The 20,418-nt window shown below is 41.2% G+C and overlaps 1 protein-coding gene across 4 annotated transcripts in view; it reads right to left on the bottom strand.

Moving 5' to 3' along the window:
- The window catches only part of KIAA0391 (KIAA0391 ortholog), a 46,037-nt gene extending 25,754 nt beyond the window's left edge, over positions 1-20,283 (bottom strand). For 2 of the 4 annotated variants that reach the window (XM_017829387.1, XM_017829388.1), the window contains exons 1-4: positions 20,236-20,283; positions 18,347-19,743; positions 17,223-17,270; positions 12,835-12,967 (exon numbers count right to left, since the gene is read on the bottom strand). In XM_017829387.1, the coding sequence (XP_017684876.1) occupies positions 12,835-12,967; positions 17,223-17,270; positions 18,347-19,338 (1,173 nt within the window). In that variant the 5' untranslated portion in view covers positions 19,339-19,743; positions 20,236-20,283. Of the gene's footprint in view, positions 1-12,834; positions 12,968-17,222; positions 17,271-18,346; positions 19,744-19,838; positions 19,943-20,064; positions 20,188-20,235 lie in introns of those variants that run through there. The other 2 variants (XM_017829385.1, XM_017829386.1) reach the window with 2 other exon arrangements.
- Positions 20,284-20,418: the final 135 nt, after the last annotated feature.

Below are 20,418 nucleotides of genomic sequence, written 5' to 3'. Positions count from 1 at the left end.
CCCTGATGGGCAGAGCAGACTGCTTTGTTGAGGGAACACTACAGCAGGAGTTGGGGAAGCAGCAGAGGAGTTTGGTGGGTCTGTGCTCTCCTCTGCCCATTCTTCGCTTGGCTCCCTCCCCTCTCCCAGCAGGTCAGATGGAGCAGGGCTGCCAGAAGGGTCCTGCTGAGCAGCATCACGATAGGCTCAGTGCTCCTCAGAACGCCAGTTCTTGGCTCTCTCGGATTTGCTTCTGGAGCTGGGGAGATGCTGCAGCTTTTCCACTGTCAATGGTTTGGCCACTTTTCCTCCTGTCCATGTGTCCTAGACCATTCTCAAGAGATGCCTGACAGACAGTATGCCCCTGCCAGCCTCCCAGATCAGTTCAATTATTTTCCATCTCTACAAGTAAACTGTGCAAAACAGGGAAGAAGGCTGCTGGTACAGAAGACTTATCCACACAGGGAGATGAGGAGTTAACAGCAGAGAAAGCACAGAAGACAAATGGCCAAGTTTAATTAACGTCACCAAGTACACAAGACTCCAGTGAAAAGCCTCAGACAAACTAAAAATCCCAAGGGTCGGTTCATTTTCTCCTCACAATCCATAATTCCCAGCAACACACAATAGTGCTTCTTTCCTTTTCTAGAAAAAAAATACATGAAGAATGACAGAAAAGATTCAGGTCTCCTCCCCTGAGAGACGGTTTTTGAGTTCCATATTTCTCATCCTCTCTGGACACAGGGAAGGAAAAGGGCAAAGCCTGGGAATAAGCAGCAGGCTACCTCATCTGGACATAGTACAAAGGGTTATTCTAACACCCACAGACTTACACTGTAGGAGTGTATTGAGTCTGGCTGAGATGGAGTCAATTTTCCCCATAGCAGACGTCACAGTGCTGTGCCCTGCACTGGTAGCTGGAAAGGGGTTGGTAACACACCAGTGTTTTGGCTACTGCTGAGCAGTGCTTGCAGAGCATCAAGGCTGTGTCTCCAACATTCTCTCTCACTAGTAGGCTGGGAGTGGGCAAAATCTTGGGAGATCACATAGCCAAGACAGCTGACTCAACCTGACCTAAGGGATATTCCATCCACACAACAGCCGCTCAGAATAAAAGCTTAGAGGAAAAAAAAGGTGGGGGGGAGCATTTGTTATTACTACCTTTATTTTATGGAGCAACTGCTATGAATAGTGAGGCCCTACATAACAGGAAGTGGCTGAACATCACATCTTAATGGGAAGTACAGAATAAATCTTTTGGTTTTCTTTGCTTCTGCATGTGGGCTTTGCTTTTGCTTTAATAAACTGTCTTTATCCTGATGCTTGAGGTTTTTTCCATCTGATTTTCTCCCTCTACTGCCCTGTCAAGGAGAGGAGTGATAGAATAGCTTGGTGGGCATTTGGTGTCCAACCAAGATCAACTCACCATGAAGAGAGAAAAGACAATTCAAAGGATGCTGATCTTTCAAAGATTGGGAATTGTCTGGATTTTATGCAGCTCTTACTTCAGCCACAATAATAAAGAGATGTTTCATTCACAGTTCTCTAAAGATATCTCCCTCAGTAGCTAACTGTTCAAAGAAAGTGAACACTTTCTTTTTAAGAAGTAAGTGAAGTAAAGCACAGCTGCAGTTAGGGTACAGCTGATCAAGAGAAGCTAGACATGATGACCATCAATGCAGTACAGTGATGATGTGAAAGTTGGTTTAGGCAAAAAGAAGCAAGTTATTTGCACAGGTTTCCCCTTCCAGGGTGCTTGGGCACTGGAATAGGTTCCCCAGGGAAGTGGTCACAGCTCCAAGCCTGGCAGAGGTTGAGAAGTGTTTGGGCAATACTCTTAGGCACATGATGTGACTCTTGGGGATGGCCATGTGCAGGGCCATGAGTTGGACTTGATGATCCTTGTGAGTCCCTTCCAACTGAGCGTATTCTGTGATTCCAAACGGAGAATGCAAGGTGTGATCTACACACAGCCCTGCATATGCCACTGGAGAATTTACAAGGTAACGTCCTGCTCAACAAGACAAAGGGCACTTCTGATGAATCCCTTCAATAAGCCAACAAGCAGCAAAACACCTTTCTCTCTCTCTCCAGGTAAGAGCACCAAGACAAACACAACAAACTGTACACTGATTTCTAACTTGTTCTGACCGGGGTCATCTCACAAAATTTCCAAAGAAAAGTCCATTTTCCCAGCCTCGGAAACATGACTCAAACTGAAAGGACAAAACTTCAAAAACACATTTCACATGGCTTATTTACATGACCCTCTTATCTCTCAGGAGCCGCAGAGAAGTAGTGCAATACAGCAAGGCTGTTACCTCACTGCAGGACTTCCCCCAGCAGCCTGTGCATTGCATGAACACTCCTTCCCACAGCAGCAACAGACACAGCACAGCACAGGCCCACAGGTGGCTCCAGGGATATCCTGTTCCACACCATGCACAAAAGAAAAGGGAATTTTAAAAAAATCACCTGATTTCATTTACTGCCTTACTGAAAAAATAGGGGAATGCCCACTATGTAACCTTTAAAAATGATTCACTTCACCTTCTACTAAAAACACTCTTTCCTTTGCAAATGGACACCACACTGATTAAATCAATTTGAAAGTAAAAGCCAGCCATAACAAACCCATGATGGAATTTATATTGATGTAAAGAATTTAAGAGTTTTAAAATAATTTTTTGTTTAATCACTAGTGGGTAGGTGCATTCACATCTTGGCAAAAGCACAAAGAGTCACATTTTTTTGGTATTCCACATCAGTTGAATGACTCATGCACTATTTCACCATCATTTTATACTGGTATGTACTGGTGCTATCACAGAAAAAGGTGTTTCTATCTTCTCCCTTCCCTCAGCCATTCATTCCTACCCTTGTTCCTTCACCTACCTATGCACACACATTGTTAGCACAAGGAGAAAGACTCAAGTGAATGAACTGAGCCCACATAACAGTTTTTAGCCTGCACCAGTCCCCCTGTTCAGGTCACAACAAGAGGATTGTCCTGGCATAAAAATGCAGCCAGTACATAGAATGACATTGTTAGCAGGTGAGACTACTGGGATTACCTTTTCCCATAGACCCTTTTCCCTGCCTATGCTAAATGACAACATTTTATGAAATTTATCTCAGCCTGAAATATTGCAGCAAAGCAAAATAGGTTGGTTTTAAAAATTTGACCTATAGGAATTACTGTTTGAAAAAGAAAGAAAGAAAAAAGACTAGTCTTGCTATTTTAAACCATTAATTTAAAAAAATTTTTTAAGTAAGTGTGCCTTTGGACCTCAAAAGTCTGGCTTACACAGCCAATAATATTTGAAATAGCAGTAGTAATAAATATGAAAATAGGACTCTTTTGTAAGACAATACTATTTCAACTCATGTAAATACATTTATAAATAGAAATATATGGTTTTCTTCCAATACCAGTGCACACATAGACCCCAAGCTTCAAAAGCACAACAAAAACGAGGAATTCAAGGAATTAAATATTAGCATTTACAGATACTATGTTAAACATAACATGTTTATCATGTCTTTCAAAACAAAGAAAACACAGCTAAACAAGCATATCCTTTGGTAAAAGCAATGAGACTAATCCAAATGAGTATTATGAAATAATTCTAATGTCTACAACAGATCTCAGTGTATGATACATTTCAGAACACAGAAAGGTTACATCACTTGAATATTTTTCTCAAGTCTAAATAGGAAATATGTTGACAACTAGAAATAAAAATCCTGGCACTTGTTAAATTCTTGAACAATCCAAAATATCTACTGATCCAAATGCCAACACCTAAAGTAATCTAATATACAAAGGAGATATATAAGCAAAGCCACAGAGGACTTCTAAATACAAGAAAAGCTATTATGTTCCTGCCAGTGCATGGAGTTTAAACAGAAGAATTAAAAGAAACTTACCAAAACCTATTAAAGTCAAAAGGCTGTTTGTCACTTCTTCTAAATAAAGATTTTGCTCAGTTCAGGAATGGTGGAGAGACACTAGTTAAATTAAAAAATGAAAAACTACAATGTTCAACATACCTTTTTTCCAGAAGCATTCACAATAGTTTAAGCTTTGTACAACAGAAGAAGCAGTGCTTCCCTTCTCCATGTTAAATGATATGTGCAAGGAAAGAGCAAATTTTAATTAACATAATATTGTACTGCACTTAATTATAATGTAACTACCCCTACTATCAAACAGGGTGTCTTCCAACACTGTAAGAGCAGCTTTTAGAGAAGCGAAAACATTCCCTTTTTAACAGTTTCATAAAATACAAACTGATGTCGGGTTGCTTTGTTTTCAGCAATGTTTCTCGGTATCAGAAGAAAAACACAGGAATGTGCATTAAGTGTGAGAAATAAAATTCAGCTGTCAAACTGAAATCCAGCCAGTTCTTTCTTTTACTGCGTCTTGCTGGAGCACTCTTAAATCTGTTTGTTGCTATGCCTGAAGGGTTTGATTATTTCCCCTACAGTTTCAAAGCTTGGAAATCCCCTTCGAACCCTTAGAAGCAGGAAGACTTTTCTCAGTATTGTGTATGGTATCATTATGTACTCGGGATTGCACACCATTTGTTTTCCCTCTGTTATATACTTCTCTAGAGTCTACAAATAATCCCAGAGTCATGAACTCCTGCGGCTGTAGCTTTCAGAGATACGGTCACAAACAGGAAGGTACTTGCAGGCACGCTGACAACCTCGCCGAGATGTGCACTGTGCTGCCTGTTCACAGCCCTCAGTCAACAGCAGGCAGTGTTGTAGGACTTGTTCCCAGCTGTCTACCTCAGACAGCAGAGGGTCAGTAACAGGGGCAATGCACAGCCTGGACCTCAACAATCCAGGTAGCACACTTCTGAAAAGTCCCTCCTGAGCACTCTAAACATGGAGGGTGGGACAAACAGTTTGTGCTGCTGTCCTCAGTGGAAAATGTCCCCATCTTTGCAAGACTGTCATCATAAGTACAAGAATAAAGAAATGGACCATACCGAGCTTGCTTTGAAAACGGACCAAAAAAACTTTTCAAAGGCAGAAACATTTTGAATTCACAGTGCTTTCAAAATTAAACCCACTGCTTTGGAACCTTCTCCTCTTAGGGCAAACCACCTAACAGAAGGCTAAATGATGAAAAGATTGACTTGAATGCTTAAATGCAATGTAATGAGCATTACAGAAATACAGTGGAATGGAATCATAGAATCATAAAAGTATTTAGGTTGGAAAAGACCTTTAAGATAACTTAAAATCATGAACTTCATAGAAAAGACAGAGTCCCAAGTAAGGAGTGGTCCTCCTTTTCATGATTTGTATAGCAAGGAATGAGTTGGGATTTTTTTCAGGTCATTAGGCTACCCTGCAACATAAGAATGTTCCTTACTTCCAACCCACTGTCTAAACCTGTTTTATTGTTCTCCACAGTGTTTTTAAGCTACTTCTTGTGTCACCTCTGTATTTGGAAATTCTCCTAATCTGATACATATTCCAGTTAGTGCAATTAATTAAGAAAAGTCTGGTTCTAACCTTATTTCTTTAGGAGCAGTTACTTGGTTAAAATATAGTTGCTAATCTTAACTTGTTTTAACTATATATCATCTGGAGATCTTGCTAAGCTAAATGCAAACATAGTTTGCCGATGCAGTGATTTTTCTCAGATTAGTATCTTCCTTGCATTAGCTGGAATGTAAAAGAAAAAATAGAAATAGAAAAAATTGAAGAATTTCACCAAGGTTTAAGAATGGCATACCTTGCTATTCTGCAAAACCTGTAGAATTAAACTGTCCAGCACTAGCCATCCCATAATCAAACAACAACAGTAAGAAAGCTTTTTGATCACTGTTGTTGCAGACTAGGCAACACATTTGTTCTTACTGATGTCACCTCTAATTTAATGCTCTGGCCTGGCCACAACCCTATTAAGTGAGTGCTTCAAGTATTTTAACTCCCAATTAGCAACTCTTACCCTAAGCCCAACACCAACAAGTACCAAAAGGCTACAATAAGACCTTTATCTCCACCAGCAATAGCTCTCACTCAATCCTAATAAATTGAGCTCAAGTCCTCAAGCACCTGCTGTTTAAAACACTAATCTCCAAACACCACACTTTCAGGATTTCTAGATTCAGAAATAAGAGGTTCTTTCATCCTTGCCATCCTGAAAACACAGACTACTAAAAGTAAATCATACCCATCCAAAAATTACTCATAACCTTCTCATGTAACACAACCTCAGCATTCATCCTACTCTTAGGTCTTGGAAAGGGAGGGAAAAAAGAAAAAGAAAAAAAAAAAGCAAGCTCAGAAATCTCTACTGTCTTGTTGCTTAGTCCTAATCCTAGGCATAACTACAGCTCACCATCCCTCTATCCCTCTCCAGAACTAACAGAAAGCTTTCAAACCATGCTGGCAGCAGCAGATTTTCATTCTGCCAGCACAGTCCTTGCAGAAGCTAGCTCTCAATCTTGGCATTCTATCCAAGCTCTAGCAAAGTGACCCACCCTGCCACAGAACTGACAATCATTCCCATCTGAGAAGAAACTACAGGAATTGTTCTTTTCCCTCATCCCAGGGAAAAGGGACTTTACAGTATTCAGCAACATGTCAAATTTTTGCACTTCTACTGTAGAGGACAAACACTGTGAATCTGATCCCTTTGCTGCAATATGGCACAAACTTGAGAGGGAAGGTGGCACATGTACCCACTGGAGAAAGTCAACCTGGCCTTCTCCTTCCTTCCACAATTCCTCCCCTTTAGAAAATTCTTTGCTTCCCGGCAGTGACAAGGAGGAGCTAACATACACAGGAATAGAAGTACGGGAGGTAAATGGCACGCATATCCTGGGCTGTGGAACATACTGTGCACAGAGTATCAGCTGTTTGCTTGGAAGGGGTTTTCTCCTCATAGGCCCTGATCTTCTCGGGAGACACAGAAGGCCTAACTTCCCTTTCTCCCTTAGCTCAGGCAAAATAGCCTTGACATCCAGGTGCAAGATGGACAGCCATAATAACCCCGGCATCTCAGAGCAGTTAAGAGTAGCTCAATGTCGTGCGTTGAGGTAGCCAAGTTTTTTGGTAGTGGGGGGGTGCTACATAGGGTGGCTTTGGTTAGAAGCTGCTAGAAGTTTCCTCCTCAATGAAGCCAACGACGGCTGGCTACAGGAGGGACTTCCTGCGGCTGGCCAAGGGGGAGCCAGTAATCACGACTCTGTGATAACATATCTTTATATCTGAGCTGACATAAGATGGTATGGAATACCTTATTGGTAAAATATACATCAGGTGACCTATCCTAGTTCCGTTTCCCTCCCAGGGAGGGTTACAAACCCACTACACTCACCTTGCAAACAGCTCAAGTGCAGACAATTCAGCTGACTTTGTCCACAAGTTGACAGTCAACAAAGCACGTGAGAAGACCACATTGGGAGTTGGCAGTGAAGGCACTGCCACATTAGAGCAGACTGTGTCAGACAGAGGCTTCTTAGATGTTGGAGTACAGAAGGGGTTTGGAAGTAATAAACTACTTAATTCAGAACAAGACTGACATGCACCCAAAGCCTGCTTTGAGGTTTTGGTGCAAATCATGGAGTTGGAAGGAGAACCAAAGCATTATAGAAAGGAAAAGGTATCAGTCTAAAAAGCAAGAGTTAGAGCTTTATCTTCAAGGCTCCTTGGAAACAGCACTGCCTCATTCATTTGAAAAAAGAACACGGAGATGAACGAGTTACTTCCTCCTCCCCATCCAGTCCCTTATGTTCTAGAGGAATATGTAAAACCCCTTCACACACTTAGTCCAGACCTAGTGAGGGGATTTACATGACCACAAACCCATCTTTTCCTGCCTTCTTGACAGCACATACACATTTCTAATGTGCTTCCTTCCCACTGCACAACCATCCTTTCAGGCTTATCAGATGTATGAAGGAGCCTCAAAAGGCAAATTACAGCATTTGTGTATTTGAGAGAAATATCCAGGAGTGGCTGTGACATGAAAGTTATCACAGTAAAAGTTGATTCTGCCTCCCAGTAGACCAATTATATCCTCTCAGGCTCAATGGCATAGCTCCCAATCAAATACAGCCAGAGTCAACAGTCATCTGACTGTAAACATCACGCAGAAATTCGGTACGAAAGGTGACAATCTTATTCCAACTGTTTTCTCCCTATGGCAGCTTGCAAGGCTGCAGCTCGGTATATTTGATCATCGTGTGACATCCTAACAGACCTTTAAACAGCTGTGCATATGGACCTGAATCAATGTCTATTTTTAATGTGTAACAGGTATTTCCTCGTCACAAATAATCAGTTTTATAGTTCATGCAAGCCATCTTTTCAATATACTTGTAAACAGTGTTCACTACCATTCTGATGTACAAACCTACATTGTTTGATTTTCTTTCCTAAAACTAATTACAAAAACAATTTAGTTTTTTAATCACCCACAACAGAATACTTTTGGGGGATTTTCAACAAACCAAGTCTTTGCTCCTAATTTTCTACTCTGACCACATTTATTCTTAAGTGAGAGAAATAAAATCAAATAAAGCAATGACACTGTTGCAAAAGTAAGACAAAAGACTATTCCTCACTGAAGAAAAAAGATACTCCAAATGTATTACATATTCAATTTGAAATATTGTTAGAAAAAAAAGTTCAGAGCTCACAACTTAAAGTGTTTCCTTGATTAATCACTTCATTGCAAGAAGCACAGATGTACTAAAGAAAACTAGTTAGGATAAAAGAAGGAATACAAAGCTAAAACATTTTCTATTTGAATTGTGGCTACTACAAAAAAGTAACTGACTGGAGAATGGACACACACCCCCTTCAGATATACTTGCTTACATCCTATTTTCATCCTCATCACCTAACTTCCCCTCTGGAAAACCCTGGCTGAACCCTGGCTGCAGAAGTCACACAGTCTGGCAGACCTAAAATGGGCAGCATATTTTCATGACCACATGTCTGCTTTCACAGCACAAAGGCAACTAGAAAGTCCCAAATTTATTTCTGGAAATATCTGATACATTATGACACCATTTCACCACTACTCCCACATCCATGCTCAAAATTCACTGAGGAAGCAGACTTTAAGCAACAGTAAATACACGAAGTTCATCTCCATTCACTCCACCAGTGACTGCCTGCTGATACAGAACTAGAACAAAATCAATCTAGAGCAGCAAGTGGGTGGCCCCAGAATGGTAAATGATGGAATTTCAGCTATCACACACACTAACAGAATCTACTAGCATCAAAACTTAATATAGTGTATTTGTTTCATTAGACTGCATTTATTTCATCAGTCAGTTTCTTACACAGGGGGAATATAATTTCTGCTACTGTTCAGCTTGAATGTGAAGGTCCTGTTACCCAGAACTCCTTCCCTAAATCTCCCTGCCTTCAACTGTCACTGCTAATCTAGTCCTGTGTACTAGACACACTTGAAATTTCCAAGCTATACAGCATGCAATAAAACACAGCCTTTTGTTTATCTTATGAAATTATAGAACATCAGTATCCATTAAATACTTAAAATTACTGCTACATTTTTAAGGGTAATTTTATTCTCATGTACGATTCACAGCTAGATCAGATAAAAAGTCCTGAAGAGAAAATCCGTGTGAAAATCAGATGTCTGCACAATAGGCTGCATGTACTACAAATACCCCAACACTAACTGCTTCAAGTTTCTGTAACTGTTACACATGTGCAACTGTTTCTGTGCCCGCAGAAAGCCTGAAGAATTACATAGTCCATATTTTCAGAGCCGGTGAAGAACCGGGGTGCCAGCTGCAACAAGCCTTCATCAATACTGATAGAGGTAAAGCAAACCCACTCTAAGGTGTGGTGTGGGCTCCATCTAGTGGGGCTCACCTTCATTCAGTATTGCTACTGCCGCATCAGTTATCTCCACACGAAATGAGTCAGAAATAGAATCACACAATCATTAAGGTTGGAAAAGACCTCCAAGACCATTGAGTCCAACCTGTGACCGATCATCACCTTGTCAACAGGACCACAGCACCAAGTGCCTCGTCCAGTCGTTTCCTGAACACCTCCAGAGATGGTGACTCCCCCACCTCCCTGGGCAGTCTGTTCTAGTGTTTAACCTTAATCACCCTTTCAGTGAAAAAATTCTTCCTGATCTCCAACCTAAACTTCCCCTGGCACAGCTTGATTTTATGTCCTCTTCTCCTGTCACTGGGAGAACAGATTGCCTGGGAGAACAGACTGATCCCCATCTGGCTACAACTTCCCTTCAGGTAGTTGTAGAGAGTGATGTCTCCCCTGAGCCTCCTTTTCTCCAGGCTAAACCACCCCAGCTCACTCAGCCACTCCTCACAGGACCTGTGCTCCAGACCCTTCATCAGCTTCACTGCCCTTCTCTGGACACACAATGCCTTTCTTGAAGTCAGGTCCCAGAACTGGACACAGAATTTGAGATGTAGCCTCACCAGTGTTGACTACAGTGGGACAACTACTTTGCTAGTCCTGCTGCCCACACTATTTTTGATACAATGCCATTGGCCTTCTTGGCCACCTGGGCACACTGCTGGCTCATGTTCAGCCAGCTGTTGACCAGCACTCCCAGGTCCTTTTACACCAGGCAGCTTTCCAGCTGCTCTTCCCCAAGACTGTAGTGCTGCCTGGGGTTGTTGTGACCCAAGGGGAGGATCCAGCACTTTGCCTTGTTGAACCTCATACAATTGGCCTCAGTCCATGGATCCAGCCTGTTTAGATCTCACTGCAGAGCCTTCCTGCCCTCCAGCAGATCCACACTCCCGCCTAGCTTGGTGTAGTCTATGAACTTACTGAGGGTGCACTTGTTCCTCTTATATCCAGATTATCAACAGAGGTATTAAACAGGACTGGCCCCAATACTGAGCTCTGGGAAACCCCACTAATGACCGGCTGCCAGCTGGATGTGGCTCCATTCACCACCACACTCTGGGCCCGGCCATTCAGCCAAGTTTTTACCCAGCGAGGAGTGTACCCGCCCAAGCCATGGGCTGCCAGCTTCTCCAGGAGAATGCCATGGGAGACAGTGTCAAAGGCTTTACTGAAGTCATAGAACTGCAATATACTATAGTGTCTGGGAATTACACCCTCTCATATGTTTACCATGACCTTTGAAAAGCTTGATACTCCTAATGTATACTGTAATTATAAATATGAAAGTGTATCTTTAAAATCGATGAGTAGTTGATTGTTTGGTGGGTTGTGAAAGGCGACTGAACAAAATGATAACCATTCTTTTACTTCTTATGCAAGCTGAAAATACTAGATATTTTGTTTTGTTCTAGGGTATTTACTGGGTTTTATTCCATATTTAAAATTTAGCTCTCGGGGCATTAAAAGATTTCCACACCTTTTTAATTTTGTAATGTATAAAACTCCCACATTTTAGTTATTTCAGTATCCATTAGTAGCTGGTTGTAAATGTAAGAACAAAGACAGTATGAAAGTTGCTGAGATTTAGACCCATTTTATAAACGCAACTGAAATAGACACATAGGATACTTCAGTATCTAATGGCCTATTAATGTTTTAAAGCAAAGAATTTGTGGTGTTAAGTGCTTGAACATTAACTGCATATTACCCTCTGTGGTGGGGGGAAACAGTTTTCCCCCCTGAAGTTATAAAATGGTAAATCCTCAGGGGGTGGTGACCCTTGGGGATTTGAGCCAATGAGCACTTCTGCAAAATATAAACATATCACAAGCAGACCGAAAGAGAAGGTAGTTGTAGTTGTTGTTGGAGAGGTGGCCATGTTGTAGAGCCACGAGGAGAAGGGGCAGGAGCCCACTGGGGGGCTCTGGCTCCCCCCCTAGCCCCCGGCTGGAGTCATAGAAACTCAGAAACAGTGTTAAACTGGACTGAGGTCTGTGACTGAGAAGCTGGAATTTTTTTTTCTCCACCGTGAGCAGCAGAAGCAGCAGCAAAAACAACACTGGACGGAGAAATGGTGGCAGAGAGCCAGAAGAAATAAGGAACAGCAACAGCATGCAGCCAAGGAAGACAAAGAGTTGTTCGAGAGAGAGACAGCAGCAGAGAGAGCAGAACTAAGCTCTACAGAGTTTTGGAGTAAGAACTGAACCAAAACCCCCCAAACTCCTTGGAGACCCCTCCTAAAAGGGAGGGGTGAAGTGCAGCAGCACTGCAGAGAGGAGCTGAAAAGCTCAGGTGTCCTGGAAGCTGGACCAGGACAGTCAAAGGAATGCAGAGGAGGGCCTTCGCCCCCCTGCTGCTTTGAGTCAGAGCACGGAGCTCTGCAAAGGGGATTGAATCCCCTGAAGATAGGGACCGTCACGAAGACCTCTGCGCTTCGTGATATGACCGTAGTGAAGTGACCTTTGTCCCAGTGAACACAGCCTATGGAAGAGAAGACCCTCACTTGGAGACGAAGGGCCACGAGGGCTTGGATAGCCCCCCTCGTGTGTACTGGCAGAAATCCAGCTACAGCTAATGCATGGAAGAGAGAGAGAGAGAGAGAGAGATAGACTTCTGCCCTGAAGACACTGCTGCTCTGAGAGTGGAAAGGATCTTTTCCTTCTTCCCTCCCGGACTTTTATTTAGAGAGGAGAAGAGATTTGATCCATTGTAAATACTTTTATGTCATGGTAGAGATAGTTAAGATTGTATATAATGTATTGTAGTATTTATTTTGTATAGTCATTGTAATATATAATCCCTTCCCCCCATTTTGAGTCTCGTGCGGTGTCTGGAAAACCCATCTCACACTGGGTTGAGATGTGGGAGGGGGGCTTGGACTAGGGAATTGGATTTTGGGGCTCTCAAACCATGACACCCTCCTAGCCAATGAACCTGACTGGGTGCAAGACCTACCTGTGGGCTTGTCTTTCTAAAAGTGTCAGTTCCATGTATCACGTCCCTTATTATTCTTTCGCTGAGATTATTATACTCCTCTTCGGTGAGGTTGCTATCCTCCAACTGATGGTTGCAAACTGGGCACTGTCCACTGAAATAACAATAACACAAGAAAATAAAAGGAAAAAGGTGTTTAAATAAGAAATACCTTAAATATTACCGACTTACCAAGTGTCTATTGATGAGCACAATTCTTTACAAGAACCCCAACAGGGTAAAATCATCAGAAAATTAGTTGTACTCTTTCTGTGATGCATCCAAAACCTGTTAAAGTCACTAAAAATATTTTTATGTGATTTAGTGGCATCAGGATCAAAGATTTAGCTCTAGAGATATTTGAAGATTTAGGACTAAAACTGTGCACATCAGCATTTACTTAGGCCTTGAAAGATCAGAGTTCAATTCTCAGCATTACCACAAATTCCCACACCCCTAACATTTGGAAGTTTCCCTACTAGATAGGAAAGTTATTGTGGATACACACATCCCTGATCTCAATGTGGGAAGGTGATGCTGTTGCACTGGCCTCACCAGAACATATGAAGCAGCTGTACATATGCTAGCTGAAGCTGGCAGGCATGCCACAGAGCCTTGGTCTAGCTATAAATCCATTCCAAAGTGTTACAACAGAAAAATGCACCTGTGAAATGCTCCACTGTCGTGCCAGTGACTGCTCCTACCAAAAAAAGCTAAGCTATATGTGCCTTGTTTATCCAGGTTTAGAATAACCAAACCTCCACAGATGTAGGAATAACCCTGCTCAAAAGAACGGAAAAAAAAAAAGGAAAGAAGGAAAAGGTAACATAAACTTGTTGTATGTTTGGAAAAGCAAGCAATGAGCAAGATTGACTTATTTGCGTCACTTGTCTTTTGCCATCAGACTTCCCCTTAATTCTAGGCTAAGAATGTTTCCCAGCTCTCTCCAAGGTGGTCAGAGTGAACAGACTGAGAGGACAATGTGACTAAAACAGAAATACTGTTTGCTTTGAAAGCCCTCAGCAATACTAAGTCACACTGGCACTGCATGTCTGTATGATGCCCAGTTCCACCAGAGATCTTCCAATATCTGGCTGACTCCACCTAAACAGAAAGCAGCTTTACATTTCTATCTCCTGACAACTAATCACTACTTGTTTCTTTATTGCTAAAAAATTTCCATTCCTGCTCTGCAGCACAGGCTAATAGGTATTATCATGGATGCAGAAGTGCAGACTGCTGCAGATGAGAAAGTTCTGCAGCTACAGTCAACTAATGCCACCACTTAGTGTTTATTTCCCAGAGCCAAAACATGCACAACTGTGTCAGGGATTTTATGACTGCAGGCAGCACTGGGACACTTTCCTTTATGATTCATACTGTCCACTTCTCAGTATTCTTAGTTTCCCTGTTGCAGGGCCAGCAGCTATGGTAACGACTGTAGTTCTGCAAATTCCAAATCATACCTTGTTTTGTCTCTGACACATGCAAGAACTCTCCACTGATTTGTCCATGCATGGTTTTTAATACTAAAAGATTGAAGAGACTGAAAATCCACCAGAAAAGATTACAGAATAGAACAACAGAGGATGTGAAAAGAAGAGACCTCAAATTCTTTAGATTTCTTAAGAGGAGTGCTGGCATGTTGCAGCAGGTCCTGTTTGGAAGCCTGTATTCACCCAGCTGGTTTGAACTGAAGGAGTAACCATTCTTCTATAAATCCATCCAATTATCTTATTTTCTCAAGCACAACTTTAGAGCTGAGGAATTCAGCTTTAAATGTTAAAGTGGAACAAGTTATTCTCCCCTTCTCTCCACAGAGATATCCTAGAGGTGTCAAAGCTATGTCATTGCAATTTTCTAAAACCACTGCAATCAGAAATGTTAAACTCTCCCAACAACTGATGTTTAGTATACATTAATGCACGTCATAAGCCAAGACTGCATTAATTGCATTGCTGACAGTACATTTACTGAATCAAAAAAAGTTATATGGAAACCCAACAATGGACATTTACTGCTGCATACAAACAATACGCTCCAATTGCTCAAGCCACTGTGGTGACTGCAGGCTTAGCCTTCACATTAATGTAAGCAATGAGACTGGGTGCTCATATAGCTGTAAAGTTACCATTAAACACATCTAATTGCACTAAGTAACTTCAGGTGGGCAACAGAGAAGAAAGGCCTAATGAACTGTTATGAAACAATATTATCAAGATTAAGCCCACAGTTTAAAGATCTGTCCCATAGTTAATGTGGATCCTTCTGCAACTACCACTTTCAACTTACTTGAAAAAAACAAGTCAATTCACCCAATTATCTATAAACAACCAAAGCTCCTGAAACCAGTTTCTTTTTGTGAATTCTCTAGTGAATTACCAAGGAGAGCAGAGGCAAAACAGGCACAACAAACACTCCAGCATCTTGTAAGACTGGACCCTTAATCTATGGTTGCTTTTTTGCAACCAGACGTTTAAAATCACTTTGCAATTTCTGTAACTTCTAATTGGTCATTTTAGGATTTCATGCCAAGAAATTTCCACACAGAAGGCTTTCACCTCTGCAGGATACATAGCTGTCCTTTCAGCTGATCAACAATTTAATTACTTTTTGGAGGGACAACTTTTTTTGAGATAGATTTGTAGTACCATGGCACCTACATACCAAGCATGAAGTCAGACATGTTGCAGTGGTTTGAATGCAGACTCAAAAAACTTGAGCTGCAGCTTTCTACAGCTGACCTGTAGAAAATGCAAAGCCTTTGTAAATCTCCAAGAAAAATGGTCAGAAAATTTCAAGGTTTGTTTGCAGGGGCTTCAAGCTTCTGAATATCATGGTTCAAAGAAACAAGGAGCTCAGTGCTAGAAGAAGAAGAAAATATCCTGGATATAAGCATCTTAGATATAGCTGCCAGTATTTATACAAAATCAGAAGAACCAATGAATAAGCCCATTAAATTGTCAAACTCAGTTTAGGAAAAAATAGTTCTGAATTTTTTAACTCAAGACTCATGTTTTAAGTCATCAGTTGTGCTGACTGCAGAGATGAGTCTAGTAACAATCACCACATGAGTTTGAGAGATACATTAAGGGCTTTGGCCCTTGTGATTAGGACCAAAAAAAAAAAAAAACCTACAAAAAACCAACAAAGTCTTTTTTTGGCTATTTGAAATCCTAAGGATCTTTTCTGTCAACAGTCATTTAATTTAAACACAACCACACATACTTCTTTTCTTGAAACCATTTTAATTTTATTCAAATACTTATCCAAGTAGGCTACCTCAAACTCCTTTATTTCAAAATAAAAAGAGTTCTCACAGTTCTAACAAAATAACTACTGTATCACAACTTGTCACCACTTTGTTCACAGATTCTTAATTTGTGATAAAATATGAGGTGATCTAAGTTAGTTTACCTATCAAAGTCTTTAACTGTTTACAGACACTAAGATAACAAGTCAGCTCTTAGCCAAGACAATTGACTTTAGACTTTTAAAACTCTTAAAGGCTAAAAAAGGTTGTCTAAAATATGGTGAATTATCATAACAGAGTACAGTACCAAATACATTCATACATAATAATAGCTTATAGCAAACAACTCTTAGGACAGTGAGTTATGCTGTTCTTTCAAGGGCTTCAAGAGCTGCAGGCTCTATGTGTGCTTTTACTTCAGAGTATGCAACGTGGAGTATTTTTATAACCCACCTAAAAACCCCACAATCCATTGGAGACATGCTTATAATTTATTTATAGCTGCCAAATTGCTACAAAAGCACAGAACAAGGTTTCAAATAGAATAACATTTAAAATAGCAGTTTACAGACATTAAGAAAACTGCACTGTAATAGAAACACGTACCCAAGCTATGCCTGTGAAAACCTAAGAACCATTTCGTCTTCACTGAAAATCAGGTAGGAAGGGAAAACCCTTCCATCTGTACAAATCAACTGTAGTGTGCAAATAGTATCAGTTTTCAAGAAGATATCCCTTTAAACACCAAAGCTTCTCTGCTATATATCCTGTTAAACAATGGTATTATAAAGCCAACAAAAAAGAAAGTCTTTAATTCCTAAACAGTAGACAAATAAGCCACACAGTAAAATGGCACATCTTATTTTTCCCTGTGCTTTTCCATCTTAGCTCTGCTTAGCATAATTCAATTCCGAATGTGCATGCCTGGTCTTTTATAATGTACCAGAATGAGTTGGAAAGTGGAGTTTGTGAAATCATATGTCGCAACAAAGGTTTGCATTCTCAAAGATTAACATATTTTTGTATATAAGGAAAGCTTTTTTACATTTAAAAACGAAGAGTTCAAAACAGAATAATCAAGACAACACATCACTTTTAAATAAAATGTTGCATTTACCTGTCTTTAATGTTGGTCAGGTGTCCTCTCCAGCTCCTTCCTGGTATACTAATACGTACAGAGGGAAAGATATATAAAAACATTAGATTCTTATTTAACAACACCTGAATTATAGATAAAGAATAATTATATTTTGATCAACATTTAGAAATAAAAAAATCAATCAATCATCTACCCTGCAAAGAAATTATATGAAGATTCATATATAATTTAGTAATGCCTGAAATTATTATATAAAGAACCAGCATTTAACAACATGCAAAGAAGTAACACCATCAATCTCCCCAGTTTATCTTGTCACCAAATTTTAAGAACTATACAAATAATTGTGGTGCACTGACAACTTTTAAGTTGCTGCCCTGCACGTTCATAAACTATTCCAATAATGGTAGTGCATTCCTGCTGCTATATTTTTCATGCAGCAGACTAACTTGTAAAATGGCTCTGTAGCTCACACAAACCAAAGCCAACAGCTAAAAAAAGAAATCATAGATGGGCTCACATACAACTTCATGACAAACATGTAGCGGACTCAGGTGAACCCCTCTGTGCATGTGCATTGTAACTAATTGTAGTTTGCAGTCTGACCATCACTACTCATGAAAACAAACTGCATGGCCTGCTAAATACTGTGCTAAAACAGAGTCTCATTTAAAGATTATTCATCTCAAAGTATTCTATACAAAGTCAATACATTTAACCTTCACTTAATTAAGTTGAATTTGCTGTCTCTTTTTTTCAAAGAAAGAAACTATCTAACTTTCAAATAACTTACTACTTCTACACTCCAATAGATTACAGGAAAAACCCTCATATTCCTGTCAATATTCCTTATGTACCACCCCAGAAAGAGACAAAATCGGCTATTTTGGACAGCCATGACCCATCGCAATTTCCTACTTTCTGTACCAAGAAGTAACATTTACCAGGTAAAAGAAAAGGTGAAATCAGTAAGAATTTTACACTTTCACACTAATTTGGGAACAGAAATAAAATGCATCTTTTCATGACAACATGTCTTTTGTGGAGAAGCAACTACCAAAATGAGATGCTGAGGGATGTTAATCTGTAGGATAATGTGAATCCCACCCTCATGAACTGCACCTTGCTATTGAAACATTTACCTTTCAAACCATAGCTTTATACTCCGCATAAATGTTTCGTGAGGGTATATTTGGTTCTCTCTCAAATATAAGAGGATGCCAAACAGCTCTTTTTGTAACTCAGCACCTTTCATACCCTTGCCGAAATCAAAAAATGACTGCAGGACATCCAAAGTTGGGACCACATCCTTAGTCAACATTTCATGGTAAAGCTCAAAAGCAAGTTTCATTTCTTGGTGACAGCTGGCTGCTTTGATACAGGATTCATAGCTTGTCCGTGAGGGAATCATAATCTTTTTTACTTCTTCCAAAAGAGTCAAGGCCATTCTCCACTGATCCGAATTACTCAGCCCCTTGATAAAAAGGTTGTAAGCCCCAATTTCTAAAATCTTAAATCTGACTTTCATTATATCATACACATCACGGATTTCTGAGACCTGTCCCTGCTGGACACACAGTGTCAGGTATTTGACCAACACATTGTATGCAATGTCACCATTACGCTTTGCTACGTGGGTCAGCAAGGACTTGGCCACATCAATGGGGCTGTTGCACCTTATCATACTGTTCAACATCAATTCTTCAAATATTTCAGGTAACTGGAAGTTTTCCCTTAGTCTATTCCATTCCTCAGACTGCAAAGGTTTTTCTGGAGGTTGTACATTTGTAAACTTATGCCTTGACACAACTGGACTCATTGACCATTTCTTTGCAGCTCCAACTGAGGAAGAAAAGTGGTGTTTTCCTTCAGGTATTTCTTTAGTCTCCTCATCCCATCCTTTTTCTTCTTTGCAATCAATTTCAGACCTTTTCTCAGTAGGTAAGACACCAGTTTCTTTGGGGTCCACTGGTAATGCAGTGCTGGAAGATGTCATAAAACTGAAATAGTTAATTTTTTCCCTAGTAGGGATGCTGAAAGAGGCAGCAAGGCATCTTGAAACAGGCCAGAACATGTGACATTTCCGTAGCAAAGCCTGAAACCCCCAGTGACTAGTTTGAGAAAAGAGTGCCATCACAAGAAGAAATTATCTCACTATTAGCTCACTGTATCTGATGCACTTGTACAGCTTGCATGGGGATGTTTATTAATAAAAGCCCAAGGGCTGTCAAGCTGCATAAACTTGTTTCAAAATGCTTGCTCTGTCAGTCGTTTTTGTCTCTTACAGAAACAAAAACTGGTAAAATATTTTTTCACAAAAATCAATCTCTTAGACTGTGAGGATATCCATTCAAAATGAGGGTATCTTTCTTTCTAGAGAAGATGCTTTGCAGGTTTGCATCTTATAATATCTGTATGTTGGTTACAGCAAAGATGAGTCCTGTGTATGTTGTACACAGAAAGGGAACTCCGACGCAACTACGCAAAAAGCACAGGGTGTTTTCTTCCTGCCTTCATCCAAGTTGAGACAGAAGATTTCCTAAAAATAGAAATAACACCAGGACATCATGACCTGCTCTGTTCTTTCCTGTCGTATTTACATTTGCATGCCAGCAAACACGAAGCTCAAGGTACCTCGACGATTTCAAGTGAGGAATCCCAATCCCAATCCCTCGGGCAGCCCCAGCACGCAATTCCCACATTGCTTCCCTCGTATTTTTCAACTTGTGGCAAACTTCCGTTTCACTGGTTTCCTCAATCCCAAATCCTTGGTAACCCCGCTGCCAAAGGGGCAGACCACCGCCACGGGCGGTAGCTACACTGCAATCCCTGGTATGTGTTGGGCTATAAAGGTAAATACCGGAAGGTCCGGCGGCTGCTGCGGCTCACTCGGTACCCCGCGGGCACGGCCCGTCCGCGCCACCCAACGCTACAGCTCCCGGTGCGCACATCGGCGCGGCCCTCGATACGGGAAGTCTTTCCCTTTCTCCTTCCCTTTCCCTTTCCTTTCCCCCCCCCGGATCGGGCCCACCTGACTCGGCTGCCGGCGCGCGCTGCGCGGCGGGGCGGGGCGGGGCACGCGGCGCCCGGGACGCGCGCCCGAGCGCGGAGCCAATCGCATCTCACCGCGCGCCCCGCTGGGGCGGGCGGGGGGAGGAGCGGAGGGGCTGAGCCGCCATATTGGATGAGGGCACGAAGCTCCGAGGGGTAGCGG

Source organism: Lepidothrix coronata, unplaced genomic scaffold (genome assembly GCF_001604755.1).
Source record: "Lepidothrix coronata isolate B3197 unplaced genomic scaffold, Lepidothrix_coronata-1.0 Scaffold164, whole genome shotgun sequence".
In the NCBI taxonomy this organism is placed as follows: Eukaryota; Metazoa; Chordata; class Aves; order Passeriformes; family Pipridae; genus Lepidothrix; species Lepidothrix coronata.
The sequence above is the reverse complement of the archived record's forward strand: the minus strand, read 5'-3'. Positions and strand labels throughout refer to the sequence as shown.